The sequence below is a fragment of the Amphiprion ocellaris genome, chromosome 11, assembly GCF_022539595.1.
Source record: "Amphiprion ocellaris isolate individual 3 ecotype Okinawa chromosome 11, ASM2253959v1, whole genome shotgun sequence".
Taxonomy (NCBI): domain Eukaryota; kingdom Metazoa; phylum Chordata; class Actinopteri; family Pomacentridae; genus Amphiprion; species Amphiprion ocellaris.
Window position 1 is genome coordinate 8,469,839 of NC_072776.1, and position 17,558 is coordinate 8,487,396.

At 38.2% G+C, this 17,558-nt stretch overlaps 1 protein-coding gene across 1 annotated transcript in view; it reads left to right on the forward strand.

The window, feature by feature from the left end:
• pde11a (phosphodiesterase 11a) overlaps window positions 1-17,558 on the forward strand; it is a 45,926-nt gene that overhangs the window by 12,587 nt on the left and 15,781 nt on the right. The window contains exons 6-13 of the mRNA XM_023284288.3: window positions 677-809; window positions 2,978-3,053; window positions 6,510-6,577; window positions 6,664-6,756; window positions 7,789-7,839; window positions 12,378-12,524; window positions 12,634-12,741; window positions 15,523-15,632. Coding sequence (XP_023140056.2) covers window positions 677-809; window positions 2,978-3,053; window positions 6,510-6,577; window positions 6,664-6,756; window positions 7,789-7,839; window positions 12,378-12,524; window positions 12,634-12,741; window positions 15,523-15,632 — 786 coding nt within the window. The remainder of the gene's footprint in view (window positions 1-676; window positions 810-2,977; window positions 3,054-6,509; window positions 6,578-6,663; window positions 6,757-7,788; window positions 7,840-12,377; window positions 12,525-12,633; window positions 12,742-15,522; window positions 15,633-17,558) is intronic.

Consider the following 17,558-nt stretch of genomic DNA (forward strand, 5'->3'; position numbering starts at 1 on the left):
TTTATGTGCTTAATTAAGTACATAAACTTAATGTCAAAAGGTGAGCGCACTGTAGGATTTCTGTTGTGCCAACAATCCCCAGCAACTCCCACGAGGATGATAATGTTGCTAAATGACAGACATAAGATCCAGAGACTATAGAGTGAATGTAAAAGGAGGTGAGGCATCCTGCCATCACATGCATGAGGTTTATTCCCTGCTGCGCTGTGGGCTGCACATCCACATGAATCTGTATCGCCAGATCAAAGAGAATCAGAAGATCTGACATCAGTGTCTCACCGTCTTTATTCTAATCTTGAAAGACAAAACGAGCCGCGCTGAACATTTTCCTAGTAACATTTGAAGACTAAATATAGATGCAGGTGTCTCTGCCGCGGAGTGTGGGGGCGTTTGGCAATGAGGTAGACAACTACACAATTAACTTTTCATTACTTCATAAAGCTGCAGGAGAAGTCTACTGACATCTACTGTATGACAAGTCCATTAAATGCAAGTTGATGTAAAAGAGGGTCCATGAGAAGAACGAGGAGCCATCTATTGTTTGTTTATTTCCATGATAACTAGTGATCTGCTGGGGGATTGCATTAGAAAATTAGACTCCAAACATCCTCTGAGCAAAGAAGAATATCTGTTTCTCTGTTACGTTTCATTTGTAATTTATTTTCTGACCCCATAGTTTCAAAGATAGTATGGAGAAATCGTCGTACTCAGACTGGCTCATCAACAACAGTATTGCAGAGCTGGTGGCGTCCACAGGACTGCCAGTGAACATTAGCGACGCCTATCAGGATCCTCGCTTTGATGCTGAGGTAACCACACACTAGCATATCTCTTGAAACTCACATCACTGGTATTATATCCTGACCGAAATGATAAGAAAAAACAGTATGAAATGTGCCTGTGATGCTTCTCAGTCATCCAGATATTATAGATATCCAGAATTATGAAAATAGACTCACTGCTTAAGACATTTCATTGCTCAACTAAGAGTCAGTTCCTCTGGCTGCTGTGGAGTCCATGCATTTTAAACCACTACGAGATGTTCACACCTAGATGTCACACATGGGTCTATAAAGTCACATGGGATTCATTAATGGCTTCTTTAACTAAACCTCTTGGGAAGCGGTGTCAGTATGGCGCTATTAGTGTGCATTTTGATAGGTGCGAAACAGAAATTAAGGGGACCAAGAACGTTGAACTACAACATCCATCCCTGAGCTGTTTGTCAGGTTATGTTGCTGCGTTGACATTCGCGATGGTTTCATCGCAATTTACACCTCAAGTAATTGGACACTGGGCTCTCACATGATTGGCGTCTGTCCTTAGTGACTCACATGTGACTTCATGAACCTGTCCAGGTGTGAAGAGCTCACACGGATGAAAATGGCCGACAGTCGATAGAACTGATGAAGCCTCTTGGAATTAAGATTTAAAGTAAAGCCCGGTTGCCCTTGAGTTAGTGCTTTTTTATAACTAGCATTAAATCTTTTTTTTTATCAGCATCACATGGTGGTTCCATTATTCCACTTTATCAGCTGTTAATTGATCTCTGTAGGGAAAGAAAGGCTCCTTCATACCAGAAGGTTCTGAAGCTGCATGGGTCCAAACAGAATCAGAGCACAAGTAGTAAAAGTTTGACATGGTGTAGTGTAATATTCTTTGAGTACGATGTGCTGAAAGTAAATGATGATGTAATCCTGGCAGATGCTATTGATAAGTAGTGTAAGTGTGTGAAGTACTTAATGTTGAATATTCTAATAACTATTGAGGCTTTGATTATGATGAATGTGTATGTGAAGAACAAGAAGGCCTAGAAACTGTCCAGCCATCCTTGCATAAAGTACAACCTATAACTTTGGTGTGAAGATATATGCTTTCCAGGAGATGAAATGTGGAATGATGTGTACTTAAGGTATTCTGACTTTTAACCCTCATGTCGTCCTGTGGGTCAAAATTGACCCATTTTAAAGTTTGAAAATGTGGAAGAAAAATATTTTCACAGTGAAACTTCTGATGTCCACATTTTTAACATTTTTGGGAAATCTTTGAACATTTTTTGGTGGAAAAAAAGAAATGTTAAAAATGTTTCTTAAAAACATTCACAAAAAAATCAACCAAAATCCAGCGACAGTCGCTGGATTTTGGCTGATTTTTTTGTGAATGTTGTTAAAGAAAATATTAGAAGTTTTACTGATATATATGTATTCAATTTAGATATTTTTAGGATTTTTTTTGGAAGATTTTTACAAATTTTTTGAAAATATTTGCAAGAATTTTCTTGGCAAATTTGGGGGATTTTTTTTTTTTTTTTTTTTTAAAAACAACTTTTAAGGGAAACTTTCTCCTCCTATTATACGCCCCAAAGGCGTAGAAAAATGACCAACGCTCATAGCATAAAAGACGGTGCACAGCTGAGTATCTTCACTCCTTCTTGGGGTGTTACCACTGCTAGGAATTACTCCTGGATTTTTTGTCGACAAATAAACCCTGCTGCCCCCGAGTGCTGACTTCTCTTGGTGATTTTTTGAAGACTTAATTTACACTTCAGTGGTCATCCTTGAGTAACAGTGACAGAAAAACTCAAGTGTATTGCCAGCAGGACCTCAGTGAAATGAACACAGACGGCAACTGGCTGCTTGCTGCTGTTCTATATTTCCATGTAGCACTGCTCTTCCATTAGAGGTGAGGCATGTATACATAGTTAATACTCCAGTGATGAATTTATTACGAGACCGTTTTGAGCCTTTCAATGCACGTGCTGATACCACACTTGAGTTTCGGAACAGGTACTTTCTCTCAGCGGCTCGCTTTGAAGAATGAAAACATCATTTTTAAATAAGTCTCCAATACATCAGTGTTTAATGCAGTTGGAATCTTTTTTTTTTCTCTACATAAAACAACGTCTAAAATGAGCAAAAGTCCTGTTTAACACCTGGATCCTCAATTCATGCAGTATTTGCTCTCCCACTTTTTATAGGCAGACCAGTTCTCTGACTTCCATATCCGCTCTGTGCTTTGTGTTCCTATATGGAACAGCAACCACCAAATTATTGGTAAGTTAACACATGGAACTTCCTTTTTCCCTTATCTGTGCATGTATACTTGATTTTAATTAGATTTTTAAACATTGCATATGCTAATAAAAATGTGTCAGATAAGAGTAAGATACAATACAGCTAAAAATATGCGAACGCATGAGACTCAGATGATTATCAGCTTTAAAAACCGATATTAATAAACTGCTATAGCTGGTTCTGCTCTTCTGAAAAGGGTTTTTACAAGATTTCTAAACCTGGCTGTAGAGATTTGTTCCTATTCAGGCACAGGAGCACAAGTGAGATCAGCTGCTGTTAGACATTAAGCTTTATCTTGCATTTTAGACCATAGTTAATTGAAAAAATGCTAAATGTTATGTTCGGGGCTCCATGGCGACTGATCATCTAAAATGTTACTTTGCATGTAAGGATGTGGCATTTTAACTGCTTTTCGCTGGAAGTAACTGATTTAACTCAAACTATTGAAGCAACCTCAGATCAAACGACAGAGGTGTCCACATACTTTTGACTGCGCGTTGTGTTTATGATGCAGTTATGCTTTCATTATGAGCACCACATAGCACCAGCATGCACCGTTTTGCTGCATAAAGCAGATAACAGGGCAGCTTGAGCGTGTGTTCAGCTGAGACTGCATGTGTGCGATTAGATCCTACGCTGCACCACCGGTCCACACTTGGAGGTGGAGTTCCCTTCTTCTGGCAGTGTGCTTTGTGTTTGTGAATCAGCCCCGGGCTAGCAGCACACTGACACTCTGATAAATCATTGATCTCTCGTCTGGTTTTGGTGCTGGATATTGCTGGGAGGAGCAATGATAGCTGCTCCGCTTGGTCCGCTGAGATCTGACGCAGGAAGCCGTTAGTTTTATTCGAGTGCAAAGTGATCAGCATATCTGCTGCAGATGGTTGGTTAAGACCCGTGTGCGTCTTTGCGTAGGTGTAAGTGCATTTGCCGGGGAGGGGAGAGGAAGAAGAACAGAAAGAGTGAGGGGAGAAAGAAATGCAGTGTGTGGGTGGCACCTGAGGATCTGGAGTGAAAAACTATTATACAAACAAAGCAGCAGGAGATGAAATTCTCAAGTCAAGGATACATTCAGTAAGAGAATGAATGTCTTTGTGTCATCTGCTGAGGTTACAGCCGGCTCATTCAGAAAGCAGCCACAAGGAATACCGTTGTAACTAGGACAATAAGCGTGACGTTTAGAGTCAAATATCAGGTGTGAATAAAATAAATATTAGCACATTATGCAGCCATTTGCCATTATTATTCACTTCAATAAAAGGTAGTAGGTCTGCAAGTGTCAGATGATTAATTTGTCAAATTTCATGAACATCCGCTCAGTTAATAAGGGCATTGTGATAAAAATGATACAAGCCAGATAATCAGATTTGCTTTTGATTCTGCCTGAATTGTTGAAAATATCGGAGAACTAACACATCTGAGGTATTTTCCAAACAAGCAAAACATGATTTAAGTGAACACCCTCAGGCCAGAGACACACTACTACAGCACAATTATATCTACACAGTTTTAAAAACACATTTCTATTTGATCGATTTTGTAGTTTGTGGAGTCAAGATTCAGCATTCTCACCTCCAGCTTATGAATCTGTTCTTCTTCTATGTTTTTTATCTATTGATTATTGTGCTGCAACACTGAATAAAAGTAGTTTAAATGTTTTTTTTTGGGAAGGATCTAAATCATTTACAAAAGTAAGATATGAAATACATGTTTGCATCAGTATTCACCAACTCCAAGTCACTATTTAGAGTTAACCTCTTTCAGCTTTGTACGTCTGGATTTTCTGCTCCAGCTCTGTCAAGTTTCATCCATATTATAAGAAAAAGGCTTTTTTTTTTCAGCTGCAAATTTTCAATTAGGTCGAGAGCTGGACTCTGAGTCAGCTACTCCAGAGCGTTCACATTGTTGTCTTAAGCCAGTCATGTGTGGCTTTGATTCAGTGAGTAAAATCAGTAAAGTGCCTCTTAAAGATTGAGGAGATTACAGCTCTGAAGAGGATTTTGAGTTCAGTTTGATGTACTTCCTCGTAGGTTAACGTAGTGCTGAGCTGGTTGCAGCTCAGCTCTGACCCAAGGCTTTGTGAAGCAGAATTTGACACCACCTCCAGTGAATATCCTGCACTGTGCTGTCACACAACACTGTGGGTCATCTGTGTAAAGACTGTGCATTATTGCAATATTATGTTTGTTGCTGTCTTTAGAAAGCGTTGTATTTAAAGATTATCCAGTGACCGTGGGGCTCTAAGCAGACATTTACTTTGCTCATGCTTGGGGCCACCTGTGCTGCAAATTAGCTCATCACAAATTAGCTAATTACAGAAGAAGTGATGGTAGATTTGAAAAACATCTCCCCCGTGCTTTAAATTTCACGGCACCATAATGAAAATTGTTCTTCGCTGCGACACTAATCCATTTCCAGATATACGTTGCAATTGAAATGTCACCGTGGCAGGTTTGCGTGACCTCCTATAGATAAATGAATATGTTAATGTATTGTGTAATTACTTTTTAGCATAATTCCTCGGTGACAATAAAAGTCGCTCACTGTCAATTAAGTGTTTATGCTTTATTGCCAAAGCGTTTTTTAATTAGATGATGAGAGAATCCATCTAAACAGGGAAGACTGCTGTCAAATGAGAAGGTTTCAGTCCCGGCACAGCATTGAGGACAATAACTGGATTTTTTTAGGTAACATTAATTAAATGCCATTTTTGTCATTTTGTATAGCTATGTGTCACTATAATAAATGTAGCACTGCAAAAACTCAAAATCTTACCAAGTCCATTTGTCTTATTTTTAGTCAAAATGTCTCATCACACTTGATTTAAGATAAATTCACTTAACAAGTGACATTTCAGCAAGATGGAGGGACTTGTTTTAGGACAATGCATCTTAAATATCTTGTTAAGTTAAACAATCTTGAAATTATCTTGTTTTGAGTTGTATTTTACGAGAAAACTCAAAATAAGTTTAATACATCTCAAATTAGGAGGTTACATGAAAGCAAAACTCTATTTTTGAGTGAAAAACTACTTTTTTTTTTAAGCATGTCTGGCTTATTTTAAGACACCTAAGCTTGACAATCCTGGTAAAATAGAGCTTAAAATAAGTTTTCCCAGCTAATTTTAAGATCTCAATATTCCTAATATCATATCTTATTTCAAGAAATCTCACCAAGCCATTTTTCACTTGTTCTATTGGCAGATTTTTTCACTTATTTCAAGGTAAAAGTTCCTTGAAATTAGTTTTTTTTTCTTGTTTTGAGAGGGGCATTTTTTTCCAGTGACGCTTTCAATGAATATGCTATTTGCAACAGATTTGTAGAATTTTTTGAACACACTCTAATGTCTATTCTGACATTAGAGTGTGTTAATATCAAGCTTAAAGGCTTATAGCTGTGTTTCAATTGTGTGGATAAACAGATTTTGTGTTGCAGGTGTCGCCCAGGTGCTGAACAGACTCGATGGGAAACCGTTCGATGATGCAGACCAGCGTCTCTTTGAGGTATTACACCTGCTTCTGTATCATTTCTGTGTAAAGTATCTTGCTAGTATTCTGCTGGAGTTGAGTATTTCTGATCCTTTTCTTAGGCGTTTGTGATTTTTTGTGGACTGGGCATCAACAACACCATCATGTACGACCAGGTGAAGAAGTCTTGGGCCAAGCAGTCTGTGGCTTTGGATGTAAGAACATCTCATTTGATTTCCTGCCTCACATCACACTTTGAAAATGAAAATATGCAATTTCTTCCGCGTTCCGAACAACGTCTGCTTATATCTGCGAAAACATCGCTGTGCAAACTGCTTGTTGACTTGAGTTGATTTCTTGCTGCTCCTGCTGCTGTTTGTCATGCCTGCGTGCTCATTGTGTTTACATTAGCTTTATGCGCTCCCTCAGATGACTTTAACTAGTGTGTGCCATCCTATCCTATTTATTCCTCTGCTCCATTCGCTATAATCTCATCTTTACTTTCCCTTCTAGTCAACATATGCTCAGGGGTGACACATTTACCCAGAAGTCATGGGGAACAACAGCTGCTACATGGAAAATAGAAAGCCTCTTCCCGCTTATTCTCTCTCGGGGGTCTTTTTTGTAGTTGGCTCCTTTTTTTAGTCTCATATTTCCACAAGAATGTACGCATGCAAAAAGTGCTGATGTCTCTTTGTAGATAACCTTCTCACAAAGGTTTTATTGAAAATTAATGAGAGGCAGTGAAAAGCAATCCCTCATCTTCCCTGCAGTATGTAGCCATTCAGCACTAGTCAGCCTTTACAGTGCGTCCTTAGATTACAATAGGGAGCTTTCAGGTGAATTATAGTAGTTAGCTTTACTGTTTCAGGATGGGAGAAGAGGAGGACAGATAGAGACAGATCGAGCTTTTAAATAGGAGACACAGAATGAACTAATATGTAGATGCACTGCTGCTGGCAGCGCTGAATAAACATGAGTGTTTATGATCAAATAAGCAACTGCAGGTCTGTGGAAGGTATTTCTCTGAGGGAATGAGGGGAACACGGCGATGGAATCGGGGCTGACATCGCTGCTCTTGTAGACTGTTCCAGAGGCGAGTGTTAACTTCCTCATCTGGAAGATACACTAAAATGCACTGATACCAACGTGCAGTATTTTCACCCACAGCTACTCTGAGAGTCCTACTGGTTATTTTTAATGACTTGAAAAATACACTGAGTGACACTGTGTCATTATTTTCACAGGTTCTTTCTTACCATGCCACCTGCTCCAAGACTGAAGTCGACAAATTCAAGGTAACCCACTGTTGTCATCATTACATTTGACTCAGTAAACCACATTTCTTTGGTTATTAGTCGTGGAAGATTTCAGTTTTTGGAACTCTGAGCTCAAGATGGATGATAAAGTCAAGACATTGCTAGTTATGAAGGCTTTATCCTGTAACTGTAGCATTTATAGGACAAAATCTTGTGTTTTTCTTATTCTGAACAAATGCCACGACAAGGTCAAAACCAACAATGAATTTATTCTGCAAGCAAGTATTGCTTGTGCAGCAAAAACCTAATATAGCTTTTTACTTTGTGCCATAAACCTAGATTATTGTCCAAAAACACATGACCCACATCCCCACTGTAGTTTATTTTGACCCAGTCCTGCTGCTAGAAGTAGTCGCTAGAGGACCAAATATATTTTAAAGTACTATGTGCAGTATTTGTTTATACATATGGTTGATAGTTGTGGCGCTAACATGCCAACAAACATAGCAGTTCCCAAACAAAGGCAAGAAAAAACAACTGCAAGCTAGCAAACTTGGAAGCCAACAATACGCAATGTAAAATCTTTTTGCAATAGTTTTCGAAGGAAGAAATCATATGAAAAATATGCTAATTATACCGGAAAAGTACATATAGCATGTTTTGTTAAAGTGTAATGTTCTGTAAATTAGCTGTGGATCAGTGTTAAGGACGGATTTAAACCTGCGACGATTACAACCCTCTGAGCTCTCAGCAGTTTCTGGATGTTTTTTTTGGTTTTGTCACATTTCTTCTCACTGCAATATTAAGTCCTGCACCTCTATGTAAACACCACACCCATGACTAGAATTAGAGAGAACTTAAAAATGTCTTTAGCTGCCATAAATAATACAAAAACATAAAAAAAGAAAGTTGAAATATGTATTTTACAAAAATGCTTTCAAATAATAAAGAAAAAAGCTGGAATCAACATGTAAAAAAGTTTTCTAAGTGCACATCAGTTTTAGTAACAGAAAAAAAATCAGTGCTACATAATATAAAGATTTTACTACTCACATTTTTAATTTGTTTCTATACTTGTCTCCTGCAGCTCAGCTGGAAAGTCCCTGAATGTTTGTTCAATGACTTTTAGTGACAGTGGATTCACTAATGGATTCACAGTTATGCTGACGAACAGATATTTTTGAGTTTTGCAAATTTTTAAGAACACATGGAGAACAAAGTGATTTTCATGAAACATTCTGATTTTAAGCTCAGACTTGTTTACTGCTTCAGATGGAACAACACGGCACACATGATTATTTCATTGGCTGTTGGAGAGATTTTTTTTTTTTTAAAGATAACATGTCCATCAGACATGCTGGTGGGCTTTGGGGTCCAGAAGTTTAAAGTCTAATGTTGTATTCTCTCCAGCTACTGTTTAAAATGTGCCTGGCTCCTCTATCTTTTAAATATCATTCAAATTCTCATTGAGGCAGCTGTTTTTGTGGTTTAATTTAAACTTGTTGCCAACCTGGTTAAGCTAAGGCAAAAAATCATAGAGTTGAGCATAATGACAGATTCATAGCACATATCACTTTATTCTAATCTTTTTTACTCCGGCAAGGAGGCAGAGCCTCAGCAGAGTTATGTGACAATCAGCGTTGGTCTGTTTGTCTGTCTGTTTGCAACATGACTCAAAAACGGACCAACAGATTTGGATGAAATTTTCAGGGAAGGTCAGAAATGACACAAGAACCAAGTGATTAGATTTTGGCAGTGATGTGGCTTATAGTCTGGATCCACGAATTTGTTACAGATTTCTGTATCATTGCCAGATAGCAGCACAGCGTCACTGTAACTATGACAACAAATGAACACTACGTCAGCTGCCTGCTGACGATCTCATGATTGCGATTCTACTAAAAATCAACCGTTGGGGACTTATCCATCGGAAATGATACAAGGAACAGTTGATTAAATTGTGGGGGTGTTTCCGAGTCCCATCAATTCCAGCCGCCCGCTGCATATTTAAGCCACACGATTCGGTATCTGTACATAACGTAAACATGCATAACACACACCTGTGCTCAACCAGGGTCATTTTGTTTGCTGGTACATCTATATTAAATGGTCACATTCTATGGTACCGTGATTTCTGCCACAAATTTTTAAAGATTTCAGCCGTCGGAAATGATACAACGACTGAACAACCTTGGCGGAGTACTGCGCTCTCTGAGTGCTTTTCTAGTTTACGTATATTATGATTTACCATTTGTATTTTTTTTACAGCAACGTTTTAAGAAATGTAACGTTATTTAGTTAAAGAAATTACTAATTAAAGAAAACTAACTTAAAAAACAGATTTATCTCTGATCTATGCAAGAGTTGTTAATTAATGCACTGCCAGAAGTTAGTTTGCTAGGAATCCTGCCCATTCCAGTTTTGCGGTTGCATAATACTGACATATTTGACGGCAAATATGCTATGATATTATGTGACTGAAATATTTACAACAACATTCCTCAATCAACTATAACAAGTGCAAGTCTGTCAAGGCAAAGTTTTCAGATCTGAAAAACTAAATTCACTATTAATGTTGCAAGTGAATGGAGTCATCAGATCACAATAATTGATGACAGTCTCCATTATTGTGTACATAGAACCAGTTGCAGTGAAATCAGTCACAGGTATTGATTGATGGTACAACACTATGGAAAACAACAGCAGCAACAATGATAGTTCCTCTGCTCCAGAGCATGCTGGTACAACATCAGACACACTTACTGCCAGTGCAGTTTAGTCAACCCTGATTTTGTTTGAACACAACAATCAGGTGTGGTTTCAGTTTAGCTGAAACAATTCCAACCACAGCTGAACTAGTCAGTAAGAAGTGGCCAAGCAACAGCCCCAACATGATTTCGTGTGTTTCTTGATTGTTTTCAATAAAACTAAAGCCACAGCTAAAAATAGTCCCCCAAAATACTTTATCTGCTCCTGTCTGACGCCTTTTGAGAAAATACATGAACTTAAAAAAGTGGTGGTGACCCTTTTCTAAAGACTAAAATTTAAAGTAGGGAGAAACAGCCTGATGGTGAAGCTTTGTTTTCCTACTTCACACATCAATAAGGATGTAAAAAATAGGAAAAGGCATTGTTGGTTTTGGTCCTTGATGTGACATTTTCTCTCCTGTGGTTTTTGCACACTCTTGGTTGCAATTTTTGATGTTCAGGTTTGCTCTGGTGCTGCAGATAATTATGAAAAAAATCAGTCCAAGATGTGATGCTTTAATGCTTCATAGCTGCTCCAGTTAAGACATATCAACGAAAACACTGAAAACATTACGTCTCGGAAAGAGATGGGAAGACAGGAATAATTCTGAATACTTAGCTCATGATGCATTTGTTTTGCTCGGTGTCGGTTTGCTCTTTAATTAAGATATTTTTTCTCTAATTAAATAACAATTTCTTATTAACTTTAATGGGAAAGAAAATAAATCTATGGCACCACAGAAAGGCATTATTGGCAGCCCGTCTCCTAGACTTCATTTTGAAGTTTCTCCAAACAACTGCGGGAGCACACAAGCATAAATATGGGCCGAGAATTCCCCCGTGACAATAAACTAATTGTGGCATTTGAAATGGATTACTCCAATCAATAAGCAATCATTCTCAATGCATTATTTATAAAGATGGAAAAAAAATGAAAATATCTACATTTTTAATTGGCATGACATTTCTGAAATATAGATATGACCTATTTTCCTGCACTTTCATGTGTTGGATATTCCCCTGTGGCCATTACTGCATTGTAGGATCCCCGCTCTGGTGTGCTTGTGTGATCTTTCAGCCCCCTCATCCAGCACCAGCACTCTGCCTCCTGCCTTTTTCTCCCCCCCCCCCCTTACTTTCTTTCGTAACTGCTCCACATACGGAGCCTTATTGAGTACACTTGCCTGGGATTCCACTGGAGTGCAGTGACAAACAAGCCAGGCTGACATTTCGTAACCCGGGGCTGTGAATTAGGATAAAGGGGATACCTGCTGACCTGACAGGCAACTGTTTGCGAGGAGGAAACATGGTGGCTGTCTGAGAGGAGAGACAGGCTGTACTGAAACTGTAACACACATTGGTAGAAGGCTTTGGCTCACTGGCACAAGATGCAGGTTAGAAAGCTTGAAATGGTCACATTATAAACGCTGATTAGAGGCAGGACCCCGCTCAGATTGTGCTCATTAGACCACATTAAAGACAGAAGACATGCCTCAGTGTGAACACGGTTAATTGGAATCTTGTGTTTTTGTTTTTGTTTGTATAACAATGCAAAAAAAAGAAGAAGAAATGCGTTGATGATGATTACTATTGCACAACATTTGTCAATGAGCTCAGAAAGTAAACAACAGTGAAATCCTTCAGTAAAGCTCCCTCATTAATCTTAACCCTCTCCAAATGAGGCCTCAGAGTCTTAATTAGCATGTCTTCATATTTCCATATATCATCTGAAAAAGGCACGCCGTCCCCTGACCTCTCCATCTTCTTCTGCTCTATGAGCTCATATTCTGAGTCCTCCTCTATGTTTTTCTTCCCGCCATGATGAAACAGGCTGCTAACATTCCCCTGGTCTGCGAGCTGGGCATCGATAAGCTCTCCTTTGATGATTTCTCCCTGGATGTTGACGCCATGATCACGGCCGCCCTGAGAATGTTCATGGAGCTGGGAATGGTGCAGAAATTTAAGATCGACTACGAGGTGAGGCCACTGACTCTCCGCGTCCTCCCTGCTTTTGTATACTTGATTGAGTTTGCTCACGACGACTGCTGACCCATGTGCTCGTCGCTCTGCCTGTCTTCCCCTCCAGACACTGTGCAGATGGCTGCTGACTGTCAGGAAAAACTACAGAATGGTTCTCTATCACAACTGGAGACACGCGTTCAACGTCTGCCAGTGCATGTTTGCCATGCTAACGGTAAACATCAAGATGACTGTAAATCAGTGGATCAGTTGTCAACATGCTCGGTTAAGGCACTGATCATTTAACAACACATGTTCATACTGTTAGTTGTCAGAAAAAGCTTTCTTTGAGAAAGCTCTCCTTTGGTGTAAGCAGCAAAACTGATTCTTCTCTCTAAATCAACACACACAGTTCATAGACATTAGAGTTTAGTTAACTCTATGAACCCCAAGCAGTTTTTTTCTCCTGTCATGTTTTTATTGTAATATGAGGGTTGATATATAATTGAGGGACTTTTTAAGTCCATGGGATATATCTTGCATACATTTTTATGAAAAGTAAACCAAACTAAGGTTTTTAGTGTTCATTTTGATCATGTCTTTACAAATTCCATAATTATTTATTATGGAAACAATCAATTATTAATAAAAAATGACTGGATATCACTAAAATGTCAACTAAATAACCGTCCCAATTTAAAAACAACCACCTTCTAATTAGCTAAACAATAATAAAATAAGCTTATTCAAAGATGTTATGATTGTGTTCTTTTTATTAAGTTGAGATAATCATGACAGATATTTCTTTTTTGGAAATATGTCAAATTTTATATGGAAAACAACAAATTGTATCTGTGTCCAAGAAATCACTTTCAACTAAGTTCCCCATTACAAAAACACCTCTCAAGGAAGTGTGTTAATTCCAGATCACATGACCTGCTCCACATGATGTCATTTCCTCCTAAAGAAAAGACTGGCAAGACTCCAAGGCTTTCTGAATTATTTAATATAAAGTAGTGTGTGAGTCAAGAATAGATTTATCGCATGTCAACAGGTTTACCACAATATCTTTTAAAAAAACTTTCCATTTCAATTTTACTCAGTTGTATATTTAATATTTTAGGAGAATCATTCTGTAAAAATGCCATGTGGTGTTTGGTTATAGGTGGTCATGTTGATTTTAGGCCAGAAAACAGCAAAAATGTCAACTATGTTACAAAAAGTCCCGCAATTATATGTTGACCCATAAAGTCTTACATAACCATGGTTACAGGTAGAAAGAACTAAAAAATATATTTTCTGCAAACACAACAACAAAAAACCCCAGCAAAACTTATTATTTCTGATTTATTCTACAAAAGTTGAAAAAAACTCACTCAAAACATAGTATATAATAGCTTGTTATATTTTTAACTTGTTCCATACTTGTCTTCTATCTGCTTGGTGTAAACATAACCTACAGTTCAGCCTAGTTGAACCAAAAATTCCCTAAACATTTGTCATGTGACTGTTTTTTACAGCTGAGTCATTTATGGCTTCACGGTTGTGCCAAGGATCACAAGATTTTTGTTTTTTACAGAACCTGGTTACTGCAAATGTTTTATTATTGGTTCATTTTCAAACAACACATGTCGAATAATTTGATTTTAATGAAACATTACAATTTTAAGTTTAGATTTCCACCACTGTCCAGGTGGAACTGCACTTTACATGTGATCAGTTCAAGGCAAGTTGAAAATCTTCTCATTCTTTCTATTTTTACAGTGTCTGGCTCTGATAAATGGTGTACTTTTGCTGATTTTTTTAAAAAGATAACCTGCCTGTCAAACCTGCTAGTGAGTTTTGGGGTTTAGAGGGTTAAACGAACAAAACAAAAAGCCGAGCACATGAGGAGGAGGTTAGAACTGCTGGAGCTGAGTGCTTTACACAAGTACTGTGCATTAGTACAATATAGAAACACTTTTACCTTATTTCTAGTTCACTGCACTTTGGAAATATTGCACAAAAAACACATCGCTGTGGATTAAACTGGTGCTTCCAAACCCCTTTGACTATGTTCAAAACAGCAGCATCTACTTAGAGGCCTCTTGTCACATTAAACAGTAACAAAAAGCGAAGCTGTAAGGAAACCTTTTTGCAGCTTATGCACTGATGCATCATTATTAACAACCAGCAGAACCAGTTCCTTTGCTTTTAACCATTAACAGAGTAAAAGTGAGAGGTGATCTCAGGTTGCAACAGCTTCGCTCTACACCTGCATGAATATGATGAATGAGCCAGTGGTCTTCAGTTTATTAACATTTTGTCGTTATTTTAGTTAGATACAACATTTCACTTTCACCTATGTTGAAATCGCTGAGATGTAAACTGCGACTCGTTGTGTTCCGAACTGTACAAACAAGCAGTTCTGTGCAGAGATGTTTGTTTGTATAGAGACCCTCCCAAGAGAGTGGCTTCATGCGGTTCCAGCAGGCCTTTACTTTATCAGATCCTTGGGGCAACACACTCTCACACACATTTACACACTGACAGGCGCACAGGCTCTTATACAAACACCACAGTGTAGTTCATTTAATCAAGCGCAGCATTAATGCGTGGTGTCCCATCTGAATTGATAATTGGCAGAGGGAAATGAAATAGTAGTGTGTAAGCTGTTCTGGGCCCCTCCACTCTTCTGCCATGTGTTTTAATGAGTGGGCTGAGGGCCCTGCTAGCTTCGCTGCTATCCCCACAATGACCCATAGTGACTCACTCAGCACATGGCCTCCAGAACCCATTCATCCAAGCCATAAATCTCGCTGCGTGGCTGTGTTCCGGCGGTCCCACTGGCATTTCAGGAAGATACAGTTTTTTTTTTTAGGATGCTGCTGCTGCTGCTGCTGTTGGAGTGTTTTTCCATTTTTATTCAATGTACTCCTTGCAGCTTCACAGAATAATAAGAGCCGCAGCGCTGATGTTCATATGATGTGTTTGTGTGTTTTCTCATTTGCTTCCTCCTCTCCTCTGTGCCAATCAGACGGCGGGTTTCCAGGAGACTCTGACAGAGGTGGAGATCTTAGCGCTTATTGTAGGCTGTGTGTGCCACGACTTGGACCACAGGGGCACCAACAACGCTTTTCAGGCAAAGTAAGTGTTCCCGCTTTCTCCTTCTGCCGCTGCCAAACACGCACACATCACCGCGCTGCCTCCTACACACTGTTTATAGTGTGTTTTTCCCATCTGCAGCAGTCTGCAGCGGTCCAGCCCAGATCAGCAAGAGTCAAGTGGGAAGTTGTTTAAGGCTTACATAAGAGTCTCCTTAACGAAGAGACTATAAACACTGCTGACTCGGAGCGCATTTAGTTCACTGGGTAAAGTTACTATTAAATCACCTGAAGGCAATGTTCTTCTGCACTCAACAAGGCTTTGATAGTAAAATTGATCTGCAATGAAGATGGAAACTCAGGAAATTCATGAGCTGAATTAAAAAAAAAACTTAACTAGAAAAACATGCTGATTAGGGAAATATGATACTTAGGTTTTTGTGTTTTTAGTTGCAATCTTTCAACAGTTTTTGTTGACTACTAAGTACAACATGATGCAGTTGGGTCAATATATAGAGGGACTTTTGAAGTCCATGGGATATATATTGCATACATTTTTATTAAAGTAAAAAAAAATGTTTTTATGTTTTTTCCGATCATGTCTTTACAAATTCAATAATTATGTATTATGGAAACAATCACTTATTAATAAAAAATGACTAAAATGTCAACTAAATAACCATCCAAATTTAATAACAACCACCTTCTAATTAGCTAAACAATAATAAAATGAGCTTATTCAAAAATTGTTTTGATTGTGTTCTTTTTATTAAGTTGAGATAATCATGACAGACATTTTTTTTTTGGCAATATATCAAATTTTATGTGGAATATAACTAATTGTATCTGTGTCAGAGAAATCACTTTCAACCAAGTTACCCATTACATAAACACCTCTCAAGGAAGTATGTTAATTCCAGATCACATGACCTGCTGCACATGATGTCATTTCCTCCTGAAGAAAAGACTGTCATGAGTTATTTAATATAAAGTAGTGTGTGAGTCAAGTGTGGATTTATGGCATGTCAACAGGTTTACTACAATATCTTTATAAATAACTTTCAATTTCAATTTTACTCAGTTGTACATATAATATTTAGAAGAATCTTTCTGTAAAAATGCCATGTGGTGTTTGGTTATAGTTAGTTATTTGTTGATTTTTAGGCCTGAAAACAGCAAAAATGTCAACTATGATACCTGTCAACTATGTTACAAAAAGTCCTGCAATTATATGTTGACCCAGTTGCAGAAGTTTGGTGCTTGAAATGCAAGAACTGCAAGTTCAGTCACTGTTTGAAATACTTTCAGTAAAGGTGATGTTCGTTATTTTGGACTTAATGGTCTGGAAATTTGAATGACTCTTACTTTGGCCTGCGCTCAATTGGTTTATTTCAGGGTGACAAAAAGGAGATCATGAAGCTCTTGTAGACAAAAAGGCACATTTTCTCAATAAACCCATTAGTTTAAATAAATATTATTATTATTTCATAGATTCTGTCATACCATAAAATCACTAAGCTACAATAAACACTGCAGTAAAGTAAGTATTAGCACAGAAACACATTTTTAGTTGGTTTGGCACATTAGGTTTCAAATTTGAGTTTAAAGGTTAAACTTTAGGATTTTCCTTTTGAGTGTTCAGTCCCCTAACATAAGAGTTATACAGCTTTCTGTAAATAGTCCACCCTATTAAATTGGAAAGTAAACATGAGCTTAAATAAATGAATTGTATTCATTTTTGTGGACTGCCTGTGACCCAAAGATATCAGTTGACAGGTGGAGCCACAGACTTCTTTGCGTCTTGATTGTTTTAGTTAGTTTGCTCCTGGTTTGTCTGGTCTTCAGTAAGCAGAAACACTTATTTAGATGGACCGAGGCCATGTGACTGAGTTAGACAATCAGCACTATTGATTTATTGTCTAAATATTGTGAGGCTTTGCATGGAAACGGTAACAAATCCTACGCTGCT